This window comes from Zonotrichia leucophrys, chromosome 1A (genome assembly GCF_028769735.1).
Source record: "Zonotrichia leucophrys gambelii isolate GWCS_2022_RI chromosome 1A, RI_Zleu_2.0, whole genome shotgun sequence".
Taxonomy (NCBI): Eukaryota; Metazoa; Chordata; class Aves; order Passeriformes; family Passerellidae; genus Zonotrichia; species Zonotrichia leucophrys.
In genome coordinates this window covers 65,311,322-65,328,959 of record NC_088170.1, presented here as the reverse complement: position 1 = coordinate 65,328,959, position 17,638 = coordinate 65,311,322, and the positions used below count along the sequence as shown (strand labels likewise).

The 17,638-nt window shown below is 45.4% G+C and overlaps 1 protein-coding gene across 4 annotated transcripts in view; it reads right to left on the bottom strand.

The window, feature by feature from the left end:
- Window positions 1-17,638, bottom strand: part of FRMD4A (FERM domain containing 4A) — a 370,654-nt gene that overhangs the window by 206,747 nt on the left and 146,269 nt on the right. The window contains exon 1 of one of the 4 annotated variants that reach the window (XM_064703004.1): window positions 9,887-10,192. The exons of the other annotated variants lie outside the window; for them this stretch is intronic. Within the exon in view, the coding sequence (XP_064559074.1) occupies window positions 9,887-9,952 (66 nt within the window). The 5' untranslated portion in view covers window positions 9,953-10,192. Of the gene's footprint in view, window positions 1-9,886; window positions 10,193-17,638 lie in introns of those variants that run through there. 4 annotated transcript variants of the gene reach the window in all.

Here is a 17,638-nt window from a genome sequence, read left to right as displayed (position 1 = left end):
AGCCAAATTCTTCCCTGGAGCCCTGATAGGGAAACCACTTCTATTTGAGCTCTTTAGCAGCTCCTATTAATCTTTGTGGGATTTCTTACTTCCCACTGTAAGCAATCCTCCCTAGCTATTCTGTTGGAAAGACGAGGAGAACAGAGCTTCCCCAGAGCTTTGGGGCTGCAAACCCTACAGTGACTTAGCTCACATTTTATTGCACTCAGAATCAGCCTGCAAAGGAAATTGCCTTGTTGGGAGTGAAAGATGTGCAGAGGTTGTCATTGCAAATCCAGCTTGCCTTTGATTTTAAAAAAGCTAAACAATTTTTCAGTCTTACACGGTGTTTTACAGAGAAATGTTATGATCACTCTAGCCTGGGGAGGGATGTGGGAAAACACACTGGTGCAGCTCCATTCCCATGTGAGTCCTTTCCATCAGAGCTGGCAATAACCCAGCAGCTTGCAGGGCTGAGAGAGAGAGAGAGAGGCTTTTTGTGGAAACCCTAGGCACAGAAAGCCTGGGGGCTTCCCCTGTGTGTGGCAGGGCTGTGTCACACCAGGGGCCTCTGCACCATCCTGTCCCTGTCTCCCCAGTGCATGGGACTGCCTTTGCTGTGGGCAGGGTGGATATGAGGGTCAGCCCCACACTGGAGCAGAGATTTGGGCTTTGTTTCTCTCTGTTTTGGTGCTCTGGGTCATGCAGTGATCAGGGTGGTGCTGGGACTGCACGTGCAGCATGTCCATCACTTGTACCAGCAAAGGCCATGGGGAATTTGGTCTCCTGTCACAAATTTACATTGTGCTGCAGCATGGTTGTTTAACTGCAGGTATGTTAGTGGGTCTAACAAGCATAAGCCTAATCAGAAACCAGAACCAAGCCCTTCTGGACTCATATCTGATGCACATTGCTGTAGGTTGACACAGAATGTTGTATCAGGTGCTCCTAAATGTCCTCATTCACTGGCATTCCATCATGAATATCTGCATGGTTGCCCATGAGCTGCTCTGTGTGCCTCAGCCTTGGGTGTTCATGGCAGAGCAGAGTGTGAAGCCTGGGATGTCACCTGCTGAGCCAGGTGACACCCAGCCAAGCACTCAGACCCATCAGCTGCTGTGCCCACCAAGCCAGCAAGTTCTTGGCTCAGCCCCTGCTGAAAACCATGGCACAGGTGGAGACCCCAGGAAAAGTCTTCAGGAAAGAGGACAGACCAACCTACATCTTTGTTCTTCCCCTCCTGCCACCAGGCAGGCTGTCCCAGAGCTGGCTCTATCCCACCTCCAGCTCTCCTCTGCCTCCTCTCTGGTCCTGGCTGGGGAAGGTGGTCCCAGTCTTGGAGCACCCAGGCAGGTGGGCTCCTGGAAAACCCTGTCCAGAACAGCAGCAGATAGCAAGCAGGGCCTCTGCTAGATGGAAGGACATTTCCCTTGGGTTTTAGTGTGCTGGCAGGTCAGTTCTTTTCCCACATAACTCACAGAGACAGTAATTAATTAGGGAGGGAACTGGCCTGACCCCACTGCCCTGGAGACACGCCCCTGTAAACATCACGGAGGGATGGAAGGGGCCACCTCTGACTTCCAGGGCTAACATAAACAAAGGAGGAGATATTTGGCAACAACAGCACATTCCCACATGGAGGCTGTGCAGCAGAGGAGGGTGTGATGCACACACGAGCTCTTTTTGCTGGGGGTCTGGTCCAAAGCCTTTTCAAATCCTGCTCACTGCAATGAACGTGTGAATACTTGGTGCATCTCAGTATCAAATCTTCAAATGTGAGCAGGCTGTTCCTGTGGAGTGCTCAGCACTGCTGATTTGCTTCAATTCCTGAAGAAATAGGGGTGTGCTCAGCGTGGCATGGAAGGTACTCAGCCTTGAGCTTGATTTAAGCCTTAAACAGGATATGTGACATATGGACTGTGTCAAACACTGTGAAGATAAATGCTTCTTTGTTCTGTGCAATTTTCTCTCTTTTAAAACTTCATCCTTGTTGCACTGCTTTGATTAATCTTAATATATTGTGGGAAAGCATATGTGTCTGTGTAAGGGAAGGAGAGGGAGCTGTGTTGCCCCAAGAGAAAGCCACATGAATAGCAGAGAGACCAACATGTCCCTGAAGAAAGGAGGGAAGTGGAAGACCCCTGAGAGAAGTTACAAGGGAGTTTTTTTTAAGCTTTGCCAGACTTGGTAAACAACTTCTCAGGCAAATTATGTTTTGTAGCTGAGGTCTTGCAGACATGGAATAATGATGACTTTTCTCCAAGGAAAGAGAGAGGAGAAGACTGCATCAAGCTGAAAGAGGAGCTGCTAACATTGGCAAAATACAAACCCACACACAACTTGGTTGTGTTTTGTGTGCATTTTCTGGGCAGATGAAGAAATGTGAAAAGTTTGACTCTCTGAATCTTCTGTCTTGGAATCCTGGAGTCTCTCCCTGTAATCCCTATCTGTTCACACAACAGCCTATCCCAGTTGTAGGACACACCTGAAGTGGCATTTACCTCTCCTAACTTTGGTCCCTTTATGTGAGGATGCCACTTGGACTCCTTTTGTCAGAGCTGGAAGGAAATGGGCACTTGCAAGGTTTGAGACACCAGACCTGCTTTAGCTGCTTGTTTTACTGGGGGTTGAATGGAACCTGAAAGTGTCCATGTCTCCCCACCAATTACCAAACAAACATGACAACTGGCCACTCTTTGTCTGCCTTGCCAGCTCTCAGAGGCTCTCCTCTGTCTCTTGGTGGCTGTAATTAATTACCTTGTGTTTGCTAACATCCCTTTTGGCACTCACCCTCCCAGCTCTTCGTTCTCACTGTCTCATGTCTGTGTGTTGTTCAGCATGGCTGGCCAAGCCTAGGCTGCTCCACAGAGCTCTTCTGTTCCCCAAAGGCTCTCTGAGGGTCAGCAGCATGACCTGACTCTGCTGGGAGTGTGGTGGGAGCTCTTTGCAGCTGATGGCACCATGTCCAGGGCAGCAGCACAGCACTTTGGCTTTTCCTCTGCTCCAGGACTGTCCATGGCAGCTGCATCCCTGGCCTGGCTCAAAAAATGACTCAACAAACTCATTAAAGGACAGCTACTGTGGGTGCTAAATTTGAAGGTGCTACTTGTGGGTCATGAAAGCTTGAGAACAAGGAACTAGTTGTTGAAAGGCAACTGTGGAGGTTCTGGTTATGCATTTACCCTCTTTTAGCTGTCTGTAGGGACCTGATGTCATCTGTGGCTCAAGACATGGTGCTGGACTACATCACTCACTGGGAATACCTGATGTGATTATTTTTCATTTCTCAGTTTCAGAAGTGTCTAAACAAAACCTGAGGCAAGCTGCCTAATTAGATCTCTTTAATGGCACAATCCTGCTAAACAACCTCAGCTTTTACTGCAGGTCAAGGGGCTGATTCTGCTTCTCCTCTCTGCCCTGCCATAACTCATGCTGACTCCTATGTTGGAACGTGAAGCTTTAAATCTCCTGCAAACTGGAAACTGAGGAAAAACTGGGGGATACTGTTGTTGCCAGAGAAAAAGTCATTAGGAGCTGGTTCAAATAACCAATTTCTCAGATAAATAAACACATGGAAATACCCTTTATATTGCAGGGGGTGAGGTTAGCACCCACACTTGTGCATTATGCATGATTTGTGACTGCTCTGGGTACAAACTTACTTCTTGCTCTTCGATTAGCAAGCCCTGGCAGCCTGGCAAAGCCACACAATTTATTGCTGCTGCAGAGGTTAATGGATCACTTTACATGTTGATGGTGTCTTATTATTACAATGGTTATTAAGAAAAATGTGAGACAGACACCAGGAGTCGATGGCAACTGCAAGAATGTTTGTTTGATTACTGCAGGGAGGGGAACTGCTGCTTGCAGGACTCATAGTGAAAATGGTGTTTGAACTCATCACTACCATCTTCCTGCACCCCTCCTGCCTCCAGAGTGTCCTCAGCCCAGCCATGAGGATGGCCACTGTTTACTAGGGCTGATGGCATGAGAAAATGGGAAGGTTAATGGGATAATTGCCCAAAGAATGGACAATTTTCACAGTTATCTATGCCAGAGCATGCTAGGACTAGATCCAAAGTCACACTTCATGCTTGGCATCAGAAATCTGTGAGACATTGATAGTCGGATTATTCTGCAATATTGTGGAGTTTTATACTCTGGAGGGAACAAATCACCAAGCAAAGGTTCTGGAAGTTGTATTTCTACTCCTTTCTAAGTGGGAAGATGAGGAGAAGGCTGCTTAAATGGCTCCATGTCCCTCTGTCTCACCTTCTCTATTTGTAACACGAAAAATTATCAGTGCTGATTTTATTGTTGTTTCACTATTACTAATAAAGACCCAGGTCAACTAAATGCCCCTCCCTTCACAGCTTAGTTTTAAGAGCTGGAATCTGTGGGTATTGGTAGCCACTCCAAATCCTTACTGGGACATGATGGCCTTGTACAGCTCATAGTGCCACCCCCATTGCCAAATCCACCAGGGAGCTCTGTCTCCTGTGGTGCCACTGGCCAAGAGACCTGCCCCTCATTTCAGACCCTTCCCTCTTAGCATTTGAGTCCCTCTCTTTCAAATATTTGAAATCTGTCTGGATACAGGAATTTGACTCCCACCTTAATTCCATTTCATCCCAGGTAATTTCTTCTGACTGAGTTTCATACTCTTGGTGCCCTGGTGTTAACTCTGCCAGAACCTGACACCACGGGGAGGGAGAAGAGCAGCGGTTTCTGTGAGTGATGGAGGAGGCTGGAGCATGGCAAATCTGGGTTGCTGCATCCACCCAGGGCAGAGCAATCACAGCCCATCCCCATGCCAGAAAGCCCTCACAAATTTAATTTCATAAGATACTCTCATATATACACACATGTATATATGAGGCTATATATGTAGATATAGGTAATTAAAAATATTTTTAAAATATTTCATAGGTACATATATAGACATATATGCATCTACCACAAGTATATATTTTTCTGTGGAGTGTGGTAAGAAGAAGCCTGAGGAGCCAGCTGTGAAAATAGATGCTTGCAGGAATGTAGGAGGAGCTATGGAGTGTACTGTGGATATGACAGGATGTGTTTGGATGGGCTCTAAGACCCTAGGAACCATTGGAGATAAATTCCCTGTTGTATTCCAGGTGATACCTGGAGTGGGCCAGCACATAGGGTTCATGGTTTAAAGACTTCATCTGAAGGGTTTTTTTCTCTCCTAGGATAACCACTACAGCTCCATCATGTCTATCCTCAGTCTCCTTTTGATGCCAACTGATGTTTGACTACCTCAGGCTCACTTTCCTAACAGGATTATTATCCCTTATCCTGTTTGCTTGAAAGTCTGTTTTTAGCAGGTCTAAAACCAGATCCACAGTGCAAGGAAAAGCATCCCTCATTGGGGCAAGCTCCACCACCCTTCTCACTTTCAATCCCTTCCAGACATCCCATGCATGCTGGGCATGGTGTACCCTGAAGGTTTGCCCTACCTGTCCTAAGGCAAGGCCTGGAAGGCAGCAAGGTTCATCCTGAGGTCTGGAGTTTAGTTGTTAATTGCAGCCCCAAGGTGTGTGAAATGTCTCTGTTTCGGCCCACGTGTCCAAAGAACAAGTCAGAGTTCTTCAGTTTTCAGTCTTGAAGTTGCTTATTAAATCTTATCTATAAAATTTTCTTTCTGCCCAGCAGAGATCTGCTCAGCAGGGCAGCCAAAGGCACTTTGACCACCCCTGAGGCAGTGTTGTCTTTTTATACTACAAACTACACGTAACATATTTACAATTACTTTCCAATACCTATCACCCATGTTACACCGTGCACTTCTACTCTAGACAAATCCCAAAGTGCCAGCATCACTGCAAAAAAAGGAGAAGAAGAAGAAGAAGAAGAAGAAGAAGAAGAAGAAGAAGAAGAAGAAGAAGAAGAAGAAGAAGAAGAAAGGCTGGACACGCCCAAGTCCCTCCATCTTGTCCCCAAAAGCCCTCTTCTAAGAACCCCAAAATCTATATTTTCACCCTGTGACAATTTTATTATTACACTATTTAAACTTCTGTGACTTTCAGGTCCTCATACAAAGCTGGTAATTTGCTCCATGGGTCATAGTCAAACCCACAGGTGTTCTGGGCTGTGTGCCAGGATCCCTGAGCCCCCTGGCAGGGGTCCTGGCAACTCTGGACACCCAGAGGGATGTACTGAGTTCTGACACTGAGATTTCCCTCAAAGGTCTCAAAGGTCTCAGACTGCTCAAGAATGCTCAGTGTATCCAGATGCAAGGAGGGTTTGGATCAGGGATGCCTTTTGCAAGCTATGAAACCAGGATTCAGAGCCTGCATTTCATATCCAGACTCCCTGGATATGAAATACTGAGCTTGTCCCTGCACTCCCCCCTGCTTTGGTCTCTGCCTGTCTGTCTGTCTGTCCAGCTCTCTCCAGGCAGCCAAGTCCCAGCTGATGGAGCAGCATTGCGCCGGTGATGACAGCTAATTATGAAATGTCATGTCAGAGGCTTCCCTTTTATCTCGTCTCATCCAGCCCAGCAAAGCTCTCCAGTGCCCTTTGGAAGCAGGGGAAGGAAGTGTCAGAGCAGCACCAGCTGCTTCTCTGATAGCAGGATGACAGCGTGGCCAGAACAGCCTGTCCTGGAAGGAAGTGGCAGCTCGTGCCATGTAGATGCTAATCTCTGGTCTCCACAAAATGAAAGAAAAATTGTTTAAAAAAGTGTTCTCATGTAATACTAGCTTTCCAGAGGAAGTGTTTAACACATCTGCTGGTGAGGCTTGCCATTACCTCCGCAAAACAGCTAAATTCACTCCAGGTGAGTTCCTGCAGGAGAATTTAGCTGAAAACTTGTCCAGAGAAAAACTGGCCCGATCCTATAGTTTTTCTTCATTACTGCAGAAGCCAAATTACATCAAGGTGTGTTGGTCTGAGCTGAGCTATGCCTCAGTTTTTGTTAGAAACTGGTAGTCGCTTCTCATTTGTTGTCTGCTGTAACCTTTTACACTGTCACAAAATGGGCTTGATAGCTTGGTACAAGCTATTAAAGTGAGCTTTGTCAGGGTCCACTGATCCAAGAATGGGTTACTGCCCCTAAGGCCCAAGAAGCATTAAAACTAAGTTTCTTTGGAAGGAAAAAAAGATAACTCAAGGCTCCACAGACCACAATTTCCCAATTTTGTAAGTAATCACCTGGTTTGGAGCAGTGGAGGGCACCGAAGAATTGGAAGAGGAGCATTACGGTGACAGATGGCTCCGCTCTTTCAGCAATAAACCTGACACAGATGAAGATGCATGGCTTGGAGCAGACTTCAAGATCATTCCCAGGAGGGTCCTGTCACCTCCCAGTCTGCCCACAGCCCATCCAGCCTGGCCAGTCTGGCCCCATGCTCCTCACCAAAACACTCATCTTGCTGCAGCAAAATACTTGGTTGTGGATCAATGACCTTGCACAAATTTGGCTGCTGGAATGCTCTGTAACAGCCAGAGCCTGATGTTTTGCCCTTATATCATATTTACTTTTCTGTATCCAGTACATCCAGAGGTTATTTTTAGCATTGCTAAGTGAATAGGTGGTTGAAGATCAAACACAGCAGCAAGGCAAGGTGATGTACAAGTAAAGCCTGAAAATTGTGCCTGATAGTGGGGATTCTGCACATGGCATTTGATCTAGATTATCCAAAATTCTTCCTGCCTTAATTCCTAGGTAAGTTTTAGAAGAGCCCAGCTAGCTGCAAACATAGTTGCTCATAAGGGAAAACTTTTTCCTTGATTTGCGTAGAGGCTAGACTAGATTCCCAGCCCTGAGGTGAGATGTGAAGCCTGGACACGCTGCCCCAGGCTGTGCAGAGCTGTGACACTGCTGCAGTGTGCCCTGCACAATGCTGCTCACACAGCCCAGCTCCTGCAGAGCCAGCTGTGCCCAGGGGTGGCACAGCATGGCACTGCACAGACACCTCCCCGCATCACAATTTCAGCTCTGACTGCCCTGTCCCAGCTGGGGGTGCTTCACTGGGTTTCTAGAACTGCAAATTCGAGAGACCAGTTCAAAGCACAACCTGAGAAGGGCTCCATTGGTTTCATAAACTGAGGTTTCACCTGCACCTCTGGAGAATTTGGCCCACATTTGATTTGGCCAACTCTCACGCTCATTGCAAAAGTCACCAAACACCAAACCCACAAACTCATGAGGAGAGGCATTTGGATGGAATCAAGGCATGGACATTAAAATAAACAATGGGACATGAAGAGCCAAGAAGATATGATTACTGGGCTGTGTGGTTCCCAGCAAGACAGGAGGCTTTTCATGCCCCTCAAACACAATCAGACACATGGAGGATGGGTCAGCCTCAGTCAGCCCTGGCTTTCTAGATGTTGTCAGTCTCTGAGATTCTGTTTGGAGCTACCCTGTGCCAAAGGGTTTTAACACCCACTGTTCAATGTCACCTGTGCCAGGAGGGTCTCAGTCCCCCAGGTGCCAAACACCCAAATCAGTGAAGCAACACTGAGCTATGAATAGACCAAGAGGAATTGTGGTGCCAAGTTTATCCTACAACATTTGCAAATATTCCAAAGAAAGCATTGTCCCCTTCCCACACAGAATAACTCTCACAGTGTGCTGTGGTGGTGAGTGGCAGATGTTACATCTTTGCTTGTCATGGGGACTGAAATCCTCAGGGATTTTCTCTGGGATTCACAGCGCTGAGAGCTGGGAAAAGGAGTTGAACCCAGAGCAGCAAATTACCATTGGGCTGATTCAGATATTACAGCCCAAAGAGTATTTCAGGATTTTGTGCCCTATGTAGAGGCTTTCACAGGGCAGCCTCCAATAATGTTCATCTACCCCAATTTCAGCAGCCTGGGAAAGGGGTAAAGGCACTTTCCAAAGTACTTGGAGAAGATGCCAGCACGGAGAAACTTGAATCCATTTCACAGCACAGATGGACACCTCAGTAACTGGACCACAGGCTAGAAATCTGGCAAGATCTCCTGTTTTTCACTTTTGAGGTTGATGCCTAAGATTCCTCATCACTAGACCCTGAAATTCAAAATATTCCATTTAAGGGATGCCAAAAACTCTTCTGAAAATGCAGAAGGTCACATACCATCTTATTTCTTATAGCCTGAATTCAGAGAGTACAGATCACCTTGGCATGACTTTTTTCACTAAGTCAAATGAATTGGCAATGCCTCACTATTACCTTCCATCCCCTCCCACCAAAAAACCTTCTAAAACATGACCATCTCTGACCTTTAGGTGAAATCCATCAAACTGTGTTGGAAAAGGCAAGAAATGCTTTGATATTTTTAAGAAACTCTAACATGAGATGATAAAGACAGATTCTTATCTCAGATGTGTAGAATCAGATCAAACATTGCTTCACTGAGCTTTGATGATTCCAAGGAAGTAAACCCAGATTTACATTGGTTTAAAGTATTTGATACATCCAGGAGTCATAAACTGGATTCTCTTCAAAACACAACTGTTTTGCTTGTTCCTACATCTCTTACAAAATAACCCAAGAGCCACAATTGTAATCTAATAGCTGCCAAAATCCTAAAGTCAAGGACACTTGATGTCAAGCAATGCACAATTTCAATCTCTGCCAATACAATAGTTTTACAGAGATATTCCTCAAACTGACCAAATCTCTCCTCCTTTTCACATCACATTTGTAGATGATACACAAAACCAGTGCAAAATCTGTCCTGTCTTGGATCCCACACTGTTCCAGTTTTGCATGTTATTGCTTGCAGGAGATGCCTAACCCAAAACATATTGGTAGAGTTGGATTGCACACAGTTTATCAGGAAATGCAAAGAAATTAAGTCAATGTAACACTTTGGATATGCCATAAAACTTGTATACTGCCTTCTGGATTATTGGCATTGCAATTTAAAAAGGAAATTGTGGCTTACTTACAAACACATCCATTAGTAGGTGCTCCAGTGTCACTTCGATATCCTCTAGTTTAGCTGCTAAAGTCATTGTGAAGCCAAACAGAGCAAAGCTGTCAGAAACCGCAATCCAAAGCGTCTGTGGCCAAATCTAGTTCTCAGACTGTCACAAATGAGTTTCTCACAGATAAGGAAAATCCAAGAAATCAGAAGTTAACATGAGAGTCGGGATGCTGCCTGGACTCGGTGCCAGCTGCCAGCCCTGCTTGCAGGACTGAGGATCATTCCATGTGTCAGGATGGGAGCAGAGGCTGCAGCGTGTGTGCTGCCTTCCCTTCAGAGCTCCCCAGCCAGAAGCATGGAGTTATATCTGGGAAACCACAACAGAGGGAGGGAGAGACACACACAGAAGGAGAGAGAGGGGAGGAATGGAATAAACTGCCTTTGACTATGACTGATATTTATAGGACTGCTTGTTTTTGACTCCAGTCCATTTCTCTGTTCATTTCTGACCTTTCACAAATGGCCCAGCACACTGGAGCACATTGTACAAGAGGGGCAGCGGGTCCCACAGAAGTTGGCTGTGACCAGTGCTGGGCCAATTCACACAAGCACTCCATCAATGGCTCTTTGTCACAGCATACCAGGCTCTGCGCTCCAGCAGTGACAGAGGAGAGCACAGACGTGTAAAAAACAAGGAAACAAAAGTTGTTTGGGTACTAATTCTTTCCTAAGAGTATAAATAGATCCTCTCACCCACTCCTCAAGGCACTGGCGTGCAGTGGTGACTGCTGGGGTTATGTATGGAGGGGAATAACCCCAAAAAACCCTGCAGGGACCGACTCTGCAAACTGCTTCTGGCACATGCTCCCACCACTCAACCCCTTCAGCCCTGCAGCATCCTCATCCCCTGAGCCCTTCTCAGGACCAGACCCTTCCATTTGCTGTATTTATGGGAAGTGTAAAGCATGAGCCCAAGTGCCTGCTGTTCCTCCATACATCTGGTCCCACTTAATGGAGAAAAAGTTTCTGCTTGCTCAGCACTTTGTAGCTCTCTCAGCTCCACATGGAGTGGGAAGGTATTGATGGACATGACCCAACCAAAGCAAAACCCAGTGGAGGTTCCCTTCAAGGATTTTTCCATAATGTTGACTGGAACAAACTGGAAAGGAAACTGAGGCACAAAAAGGAGAAATACTGAAAGTCTTGATATGGCCAGGAATGGTGTCAAAGTCTTCTGCATCCTAGACAGTGAAAGGTTCATCAAACTGCCTTTCATGATGTTCACATTGCTCAGCCAAATTGCTTTTTATTTATTTGACATGTATCCACATAGTTTGAAGTCTGAGAGTGAAATCTTGCATGTGATGTTTTCCAGACACTGGACAAAAAATATCCATGAGACTGCACTGAAGGCCTCAGAAACTGAAGAGCAGCATTGTTTATAAAGGTGTGAGATGAATAGAGTTGATGGAGCTTAGAAAGATCTCTAGTCATAAATTCCTAGTAAATATTGTCAGAGTTATAGCTGAAATCACATTTTCAGACATGTACCCATTAGCATCTGAACAGGAGCTGCCTCTGATGGCCAAGTTCTACCAGACAACAACATAATGGACCATTTGGGACATGTTGTGATGGATGGCTTCAACAGCAGAGAAGGACATGTCATTCATTTTCCAGCTGGACCAACTCTCATCCACACATGGCCCTACATCAGATAATGGGCTGACTGCTCCAGAAATAAGCCCAGCATGGGAAGCTTGTCTACTGCAAAAAATCCTGTTAATCATTCACATGCTGCCCTTTGATTAAAGCTTTGACAAAGTGTCTGTCTTCACCAGAGTGAGTGGAGGGGTGTTTTAATGAGCGTGGACCAAGACAAGGAGGAATACATTTGGAGGGAAGGTGGTGGAAACCCAGAGAACCAGAATGCAGTGAGGCAATGAGTGAGCTGGTGTGCATGGCTCACCACAGACAGGATTTCATGTGTTCTGCTCTCTAGGAAGTACTTGCAGAAGACCTGACTGCTGATAAGGTCTTCACCCTCTCCAACGTGCGTGGAAATTGAGATATTCCAGGAATCTGTGGTTTCTACACAGCCAGGCTGGGTACAGGGACACATGGCTGGCCTTCTGCAGGTCCCTGGCCCCAGAGATCAGTGTTTGGGCTGTGTCAGATGGGCTAGCAGTGCTCCAGCCAGACTGAATCATGCATTTGTCCACCTCTAACTGACCCAACCACTGTCCAACCAGTCTGACCACAACAAGAAATTCACTGGAATCAAACATGTGATCCCTTCTGTCCTCCCCACCCCATTTATTGCACAAAGGCTAAGTGTTGAATACTGAAACACGAAATTAAAGATTCTTTTCTGTAGGCTCCCTCTGTGCAGTAGAACAGGGCAAGCATGTCACTTGTGCCCCTTGACTGTCCCTGTAGCTGCATTGTGTTGGTTACAGAGATAAACAACAGGAGACATCTTCCAGGGTCAGAAAGCAGTGTCCATGTGACAGAGTCTTTGACTCCAACACAGGCTCATTTTTGTCTTCACAAAGATGTATTTCAAGATCATTTCAAAACTGATGGAGAAAATAGTATCAGGCACAAGAAAATGGCTTAGGGAAACACATGATGCCTTTTCTGGTGCCCACTCAAGAAACACCTGGCACTGAAAACACCACGTGTTCCACTGGCAATGGCAAGGAGGATGGATGAATTCCTGGGTTCTCACACAGGCTCAGCTCTGCATGGCCTGGGATTCCCTTATTACAACAATATATATTGGTACAGCAGGTCTTAGGCCCTTGCAGTTGCAATATTCAGCTGAGAAGTTCTCCTGCTGATCAATATTAACTGTCTGTAGAGATGGTCAGAAGTCTGGGTAAAAATTCTGTTGCTGGGAAAAGTTGCTCTGCTGGAAGTCCTGTGGAATTTTCCTGACACCCAGAGTGCAGGGCATTTTGTACTCAAGGGTATATCTCTTTCCTTTTTTTGTTCAAATTGCAATAAAATTTCAGATTCAAAGAAAAGCACAATGGGGAAAAATGTAAATTATAGAAAATGTGCAGGAGAGAAAAAAGAATCACGATGTTCCAGTCATAACTGAAGCAGTTCGTGTGACTGTGGTAAAATTATACTGATGGTGAAAGAAAAGGGTACCAAAGTGTAGATTTCTACTTTATCTTAAGCTAAAGTGTAGAAAACTCTTTCACTCAACCCCTTGAAAAAGCAGATAGCAGAAATCAGAGTCACAAAATCAGATCAAAGCAGAAGTATTTCTTCAAACAAAGGCTCTAAATCTATCCCATTGGATCTCTTCAAGCTCTGGCTTCAACTTTGCTTACCCCAAGTGACCTCTTTTTTATGGAGATAGCCACTCAAATAGAATAAACAAGAATTTCTCTGAGTTCCCCAGGGATTTTTCCCAAAATCTCTGCACCTGTGCATTTCAGGTGCACACAGAAATGAGATCACATGTGACAATGAGAAGCTCTAACCTGGTTAATTCTTTAACACAGTAGGTCCAAACATGATTCTTTATTAAATCATTATTTCCATCTTTTCTAATTTCTGAGGATGTATTATTTTGGCCTTTGCAAGCATGAGACCTCTTCTATTTAAAGCAGAGCATCCATCTGACAACACACCAGGGTATTTGTGCAGAACAGGATGTTCTTCTACACCCACATTTTCTCCTCACTTCCTTCCTAGTTTTCTTCGACCATTTGGGAATAAGATACCAGAAAAGAGCTCAAAAGGGGAGACTACTGTAGCATTTTTGCCAAAATGAGATTTCAGCAAAATATGCTGTTTTTCAAAAGCTGAAGTGTTATCTGGGGACACACTGAGTCCCAGAATTGTTTTTTTAGGAGAGTTCCAGGGGTGAAGGTGGTTGGTGGTGGTAGTAAAGAGCTGCCTTGCAAGCACATGCTTACAAAGATAGGTGTGTAAAATCAGAGCAAAAAGTTTACTATGTAAGGCCAAAAGCTGACAAGAAAGGGTTAATGAGCTCATCTGAGTTTAATTAGTCCCAGGATGTTATGTTTGGGCCAGCCCAGCTTGCAAAGTCGGGAGCTGATGAGTCCAGGGAGGATGGGAAGGCTATTTGTCCACGAGGCAAAAAACATTCCAGGGTCATGGAACACACTAGGAAAGGCATCCTGGCTCTCCTCCACTGCCCCAGCCAGGGGACCAAGGCTTCAGTTGTGAACCTATGTGACAAATATGGGTAAAAGTGCATTTGGGGCAGTGCTTTTGTCATCCCACAGATGTGGGGTGGGCTCTAAGTCAGGCTGTTCTTCTACACAACTGGCAGAGAACTTTTATGAACTTTTTTACTTGAGATAATCCAAATGAGGATTTGAAGATTAATCTTTTTGATCTCCTCCCCAGGTTTTTCTTCACTTTCTCCCTTCAACAAAGAGTTCTTCTCTTTGGGGAAGGTGAAGAGTGACATCCCATACTCTTGGTAAACTTGGATGACAGAGAGCCATCAGCTTCCAAAACCTTCCTTCCATCTCCAATTTCCCTTTCCACACAAAAACCTGGGCACAGGAACTGATCAACCTGACACTTGCAGGTTGGACTGTGGTAATTCACTGAACCTGGAGCTGAGTGTGAAGCCTGTCAGGATCCAGCTGGCCCAGGCTCAGCCATCTGCCCTCACCTTGGTTCATGGTGCTGGAAGTCAGCCCCATCCTGCAGTAGCTTTCAATGTCACCTGAAGGCCTTGGTGATAATTTTTCAATTAATTAATTAAACTAATGCTGCAGCAAAGGCTGGCCATCAGCCTATGGCTCCACCTCAAATCTCTGATCCAGGATGAAATGCAACAGCCTCATCTGATGAAGGCATCCAGCTGTGATATCTCCAGAGAAGGAACCTTGCAAACCTTGAGTTCATGCAGTCAAGGCAATGAGCAGGGAGATGATTTTGAGTTTTCCCCAGGGATCTGAGTGAGGACACACATTGCTCTACCTATTAACAGGCAGTCTGAAAGAGGAAGAGCAGTGAGAGAGCAGTTTCCAGGTGACACTGAGGGATTCAGGCTAGTGAGAACAAGGGCCTGCCGAAAGATATGATGAGACTAAGTAAATGAGCAATAAAACAGCTAATTAAATTTAATACCGCCAAATGTGAAGTAATGTTCATGGCAGGAAATATGTTCTGAACTTCACATATAAGATTATGGGCTCTGGACTCACTCAGGAGTAAGATATTATTTGGATTATAATAATTCTATGAAACATCAGTTCATTGCTCAGTAGTGGTTGAATAAGCAAATAAAATATTAACATTTACCAAGGGGCAAATAAAAGAGAATATTAATATGCCACTGAATCAAACCAGGGTTCACTTACATACATCTTGAATACTGTCTTTTGATCCTTTTATCTCCAGAAAAGACATAAAGATGAGGGGCAGGATTCAAGGAAAGGCAATGAAGATGATTAAATGTAAGAAAAATGGCTTCTATAAAGAAATGACTGAATAAGCAAAATGGACTCTTTGGTCCAGGGGGAAAAAATAAGGAGAAAGAGACTTACAGAATGATGGTGATTAACTTGGAAAGGATGAAACATTCCTTTCCTTCAAGCCTGCAGGTGCACAGTGCACAGACAAGGCTACAACACATGTGGGGCTGCCCAATGGGCCAGCTGAGGTCCCACGTGTCCGTCAGTCCTCTCACTGGCAATGGGACTAAGGACTCCTCCATCTGAGGGGTTTGCCAGGCTGGGCTGGCTGTGCTGCCAGATGAGGAATGAGCGTGGGAGTCCCATTCCTGACCTCCTGCCCGCAGTGGGACTGACACAGCTCCACGAGGGAGGGAAAATGCTGCTTCCACACGACAACAACACAAACGTTTTCATAAGGAAGTCTCCGGATGGGAGATGCCAGCAGCTCTGAGGTATTGCAAGGAGGAAAGGCAGTGACCAGAGTGCTGGCAGGTTTAGCACCAAGGCTTGTCCCAGCCCTTTTACAGCCTCTAACTGGGACATTCCTGTTTTCTTTATGAAGTGAGCTTAGAAGTCAGCAAAATAGAGCCCTGGATCATCCTGCCTCTGAGGAGTCCCAGGTGTCGCAGACATCCTTTATGAAAAATCCTTTCCTTAGGATTTTTCCTCCGGAGAAGCTGAGAGGCCTCAGGAACAAAATGTAAACAATGATTATCTGCGGCTGTGGAATGCAACAGGTGGATCTGTGATTGGTCTCATGTGGTTGTTTCTAATTAATGGCCAATCACAGCCCAGCTGGCTCAGACAGAGAGTCTGAGCCACAAACCTTTGTTATCATTTCTTCTTATTCTATTCTTAGCCAGCCTTCAGAGGAAATCCTTTTTTCTATTCTTTCAGTATAGTTTTTACATAATATATATCATAAACTAATAAATCAAGCCTTCTGAAACATGGAGTCAGATCCTCATCTCTTCCCTCAGCCTGAAACCCCTGTGAACACGGTCGCACCCAGGTGCTGCAGAGCACTCAGCTTTCAATTTAAAAAATGTGGCTATAATTTCTATTTTATTGTCACTATATTCAACCAACATCTCTTCTTCCTGGGCATAGCTGCTGCTGGCTGACTTTTTCACTGTCCCCATTTCATTGCTTCTCATGGGTGGTCCCTCTCTCCTTGATGGCCTCCCACTGCTCTCTGTAGCTAAGGAATTGTCATATTTTCATGGTTTTACTGAGTGTCCTAAGAGCCACCCTTTGGCTAAAGGCATTTGTCTACTGTCCCTCTCACATGCGCTTTCGTTTAAAGGCCACTCTGGGAAAGGGAAGAGAAACCTCAAGTTTTCTTTCTTCCAGACTTCCCCCAAGGCCAACAAGCCACCCAAGGATGAAGGAGTCATTTTGGCACAAATAAGCTGAGTGGGTGTTGCTTAGAGGGGTTTTGTCTCTTTCAAGTGGAGAGAGGGGGCTGTGGTCCTGGAGAATGTGGAGAACATGAAGGAATCAGTCTCCTACTCTGGCTGTGCATACCCAAATCTGCCTGGCATGGCATGGCAGCAACCTGCATCACATCCATCTGCCCAAATCTCAGCCATAGAAATGACGTTTTAAATGCTGCTGATAAACCCTCCCCTGTGACAGTGTTCACAGGGGTTCTTGGATGAGGGAAGAGACGAGAATGTTGACTCCATGTTCAGAAGGCTTGATTTATTATTTTATGACATATATATATTACATTATAACTATACTAAAAAGAATAGAAGGAAAGGTTTCTTCAGAAGGCTAGCTAAGAATAGAAAAGAATGAATAACAAAGATCTGTGGCTCGGACAGAGAGTCCAAGCTATCTGGTCGGTGGTTGGCCATTAATTGTAAACATTTAAGATGGCCCAATCAAAAATCCACCTGGTGCATTCTACAGCAGCAGATAACCATTGTTTACATTTAGTTTCTGAGGCTTCAGCTTCTCAGAAGGGAAAAAACTCCCAAGAAAGGATTTTTAGTGAAAAGATGTCTGCAACTCTCCTTTCCTAATCCCACAATTCAATGGCCCACTGACTTCTTCCCTTTCCTTCCTACAGCATCATCCATTGGTGTCTGGGCTGTGCCATGTCTCAGGGTGACCTGCTGGGCAGGGCTGCTGCAGTGACACCATTTCCCTGGGAGATGGCTGAGCCATGCACACTCCCAGAGATGTCCAGATGCCACTGAGCCACACGAGACCATTATTTAGCTCGCCGTGAGGGATCCCACTTCAGCTTCCCTCCTTGATGTAGCAAATCAGCTGCATTATTAAAATGATTAAAAATAGACTGAGCTCGC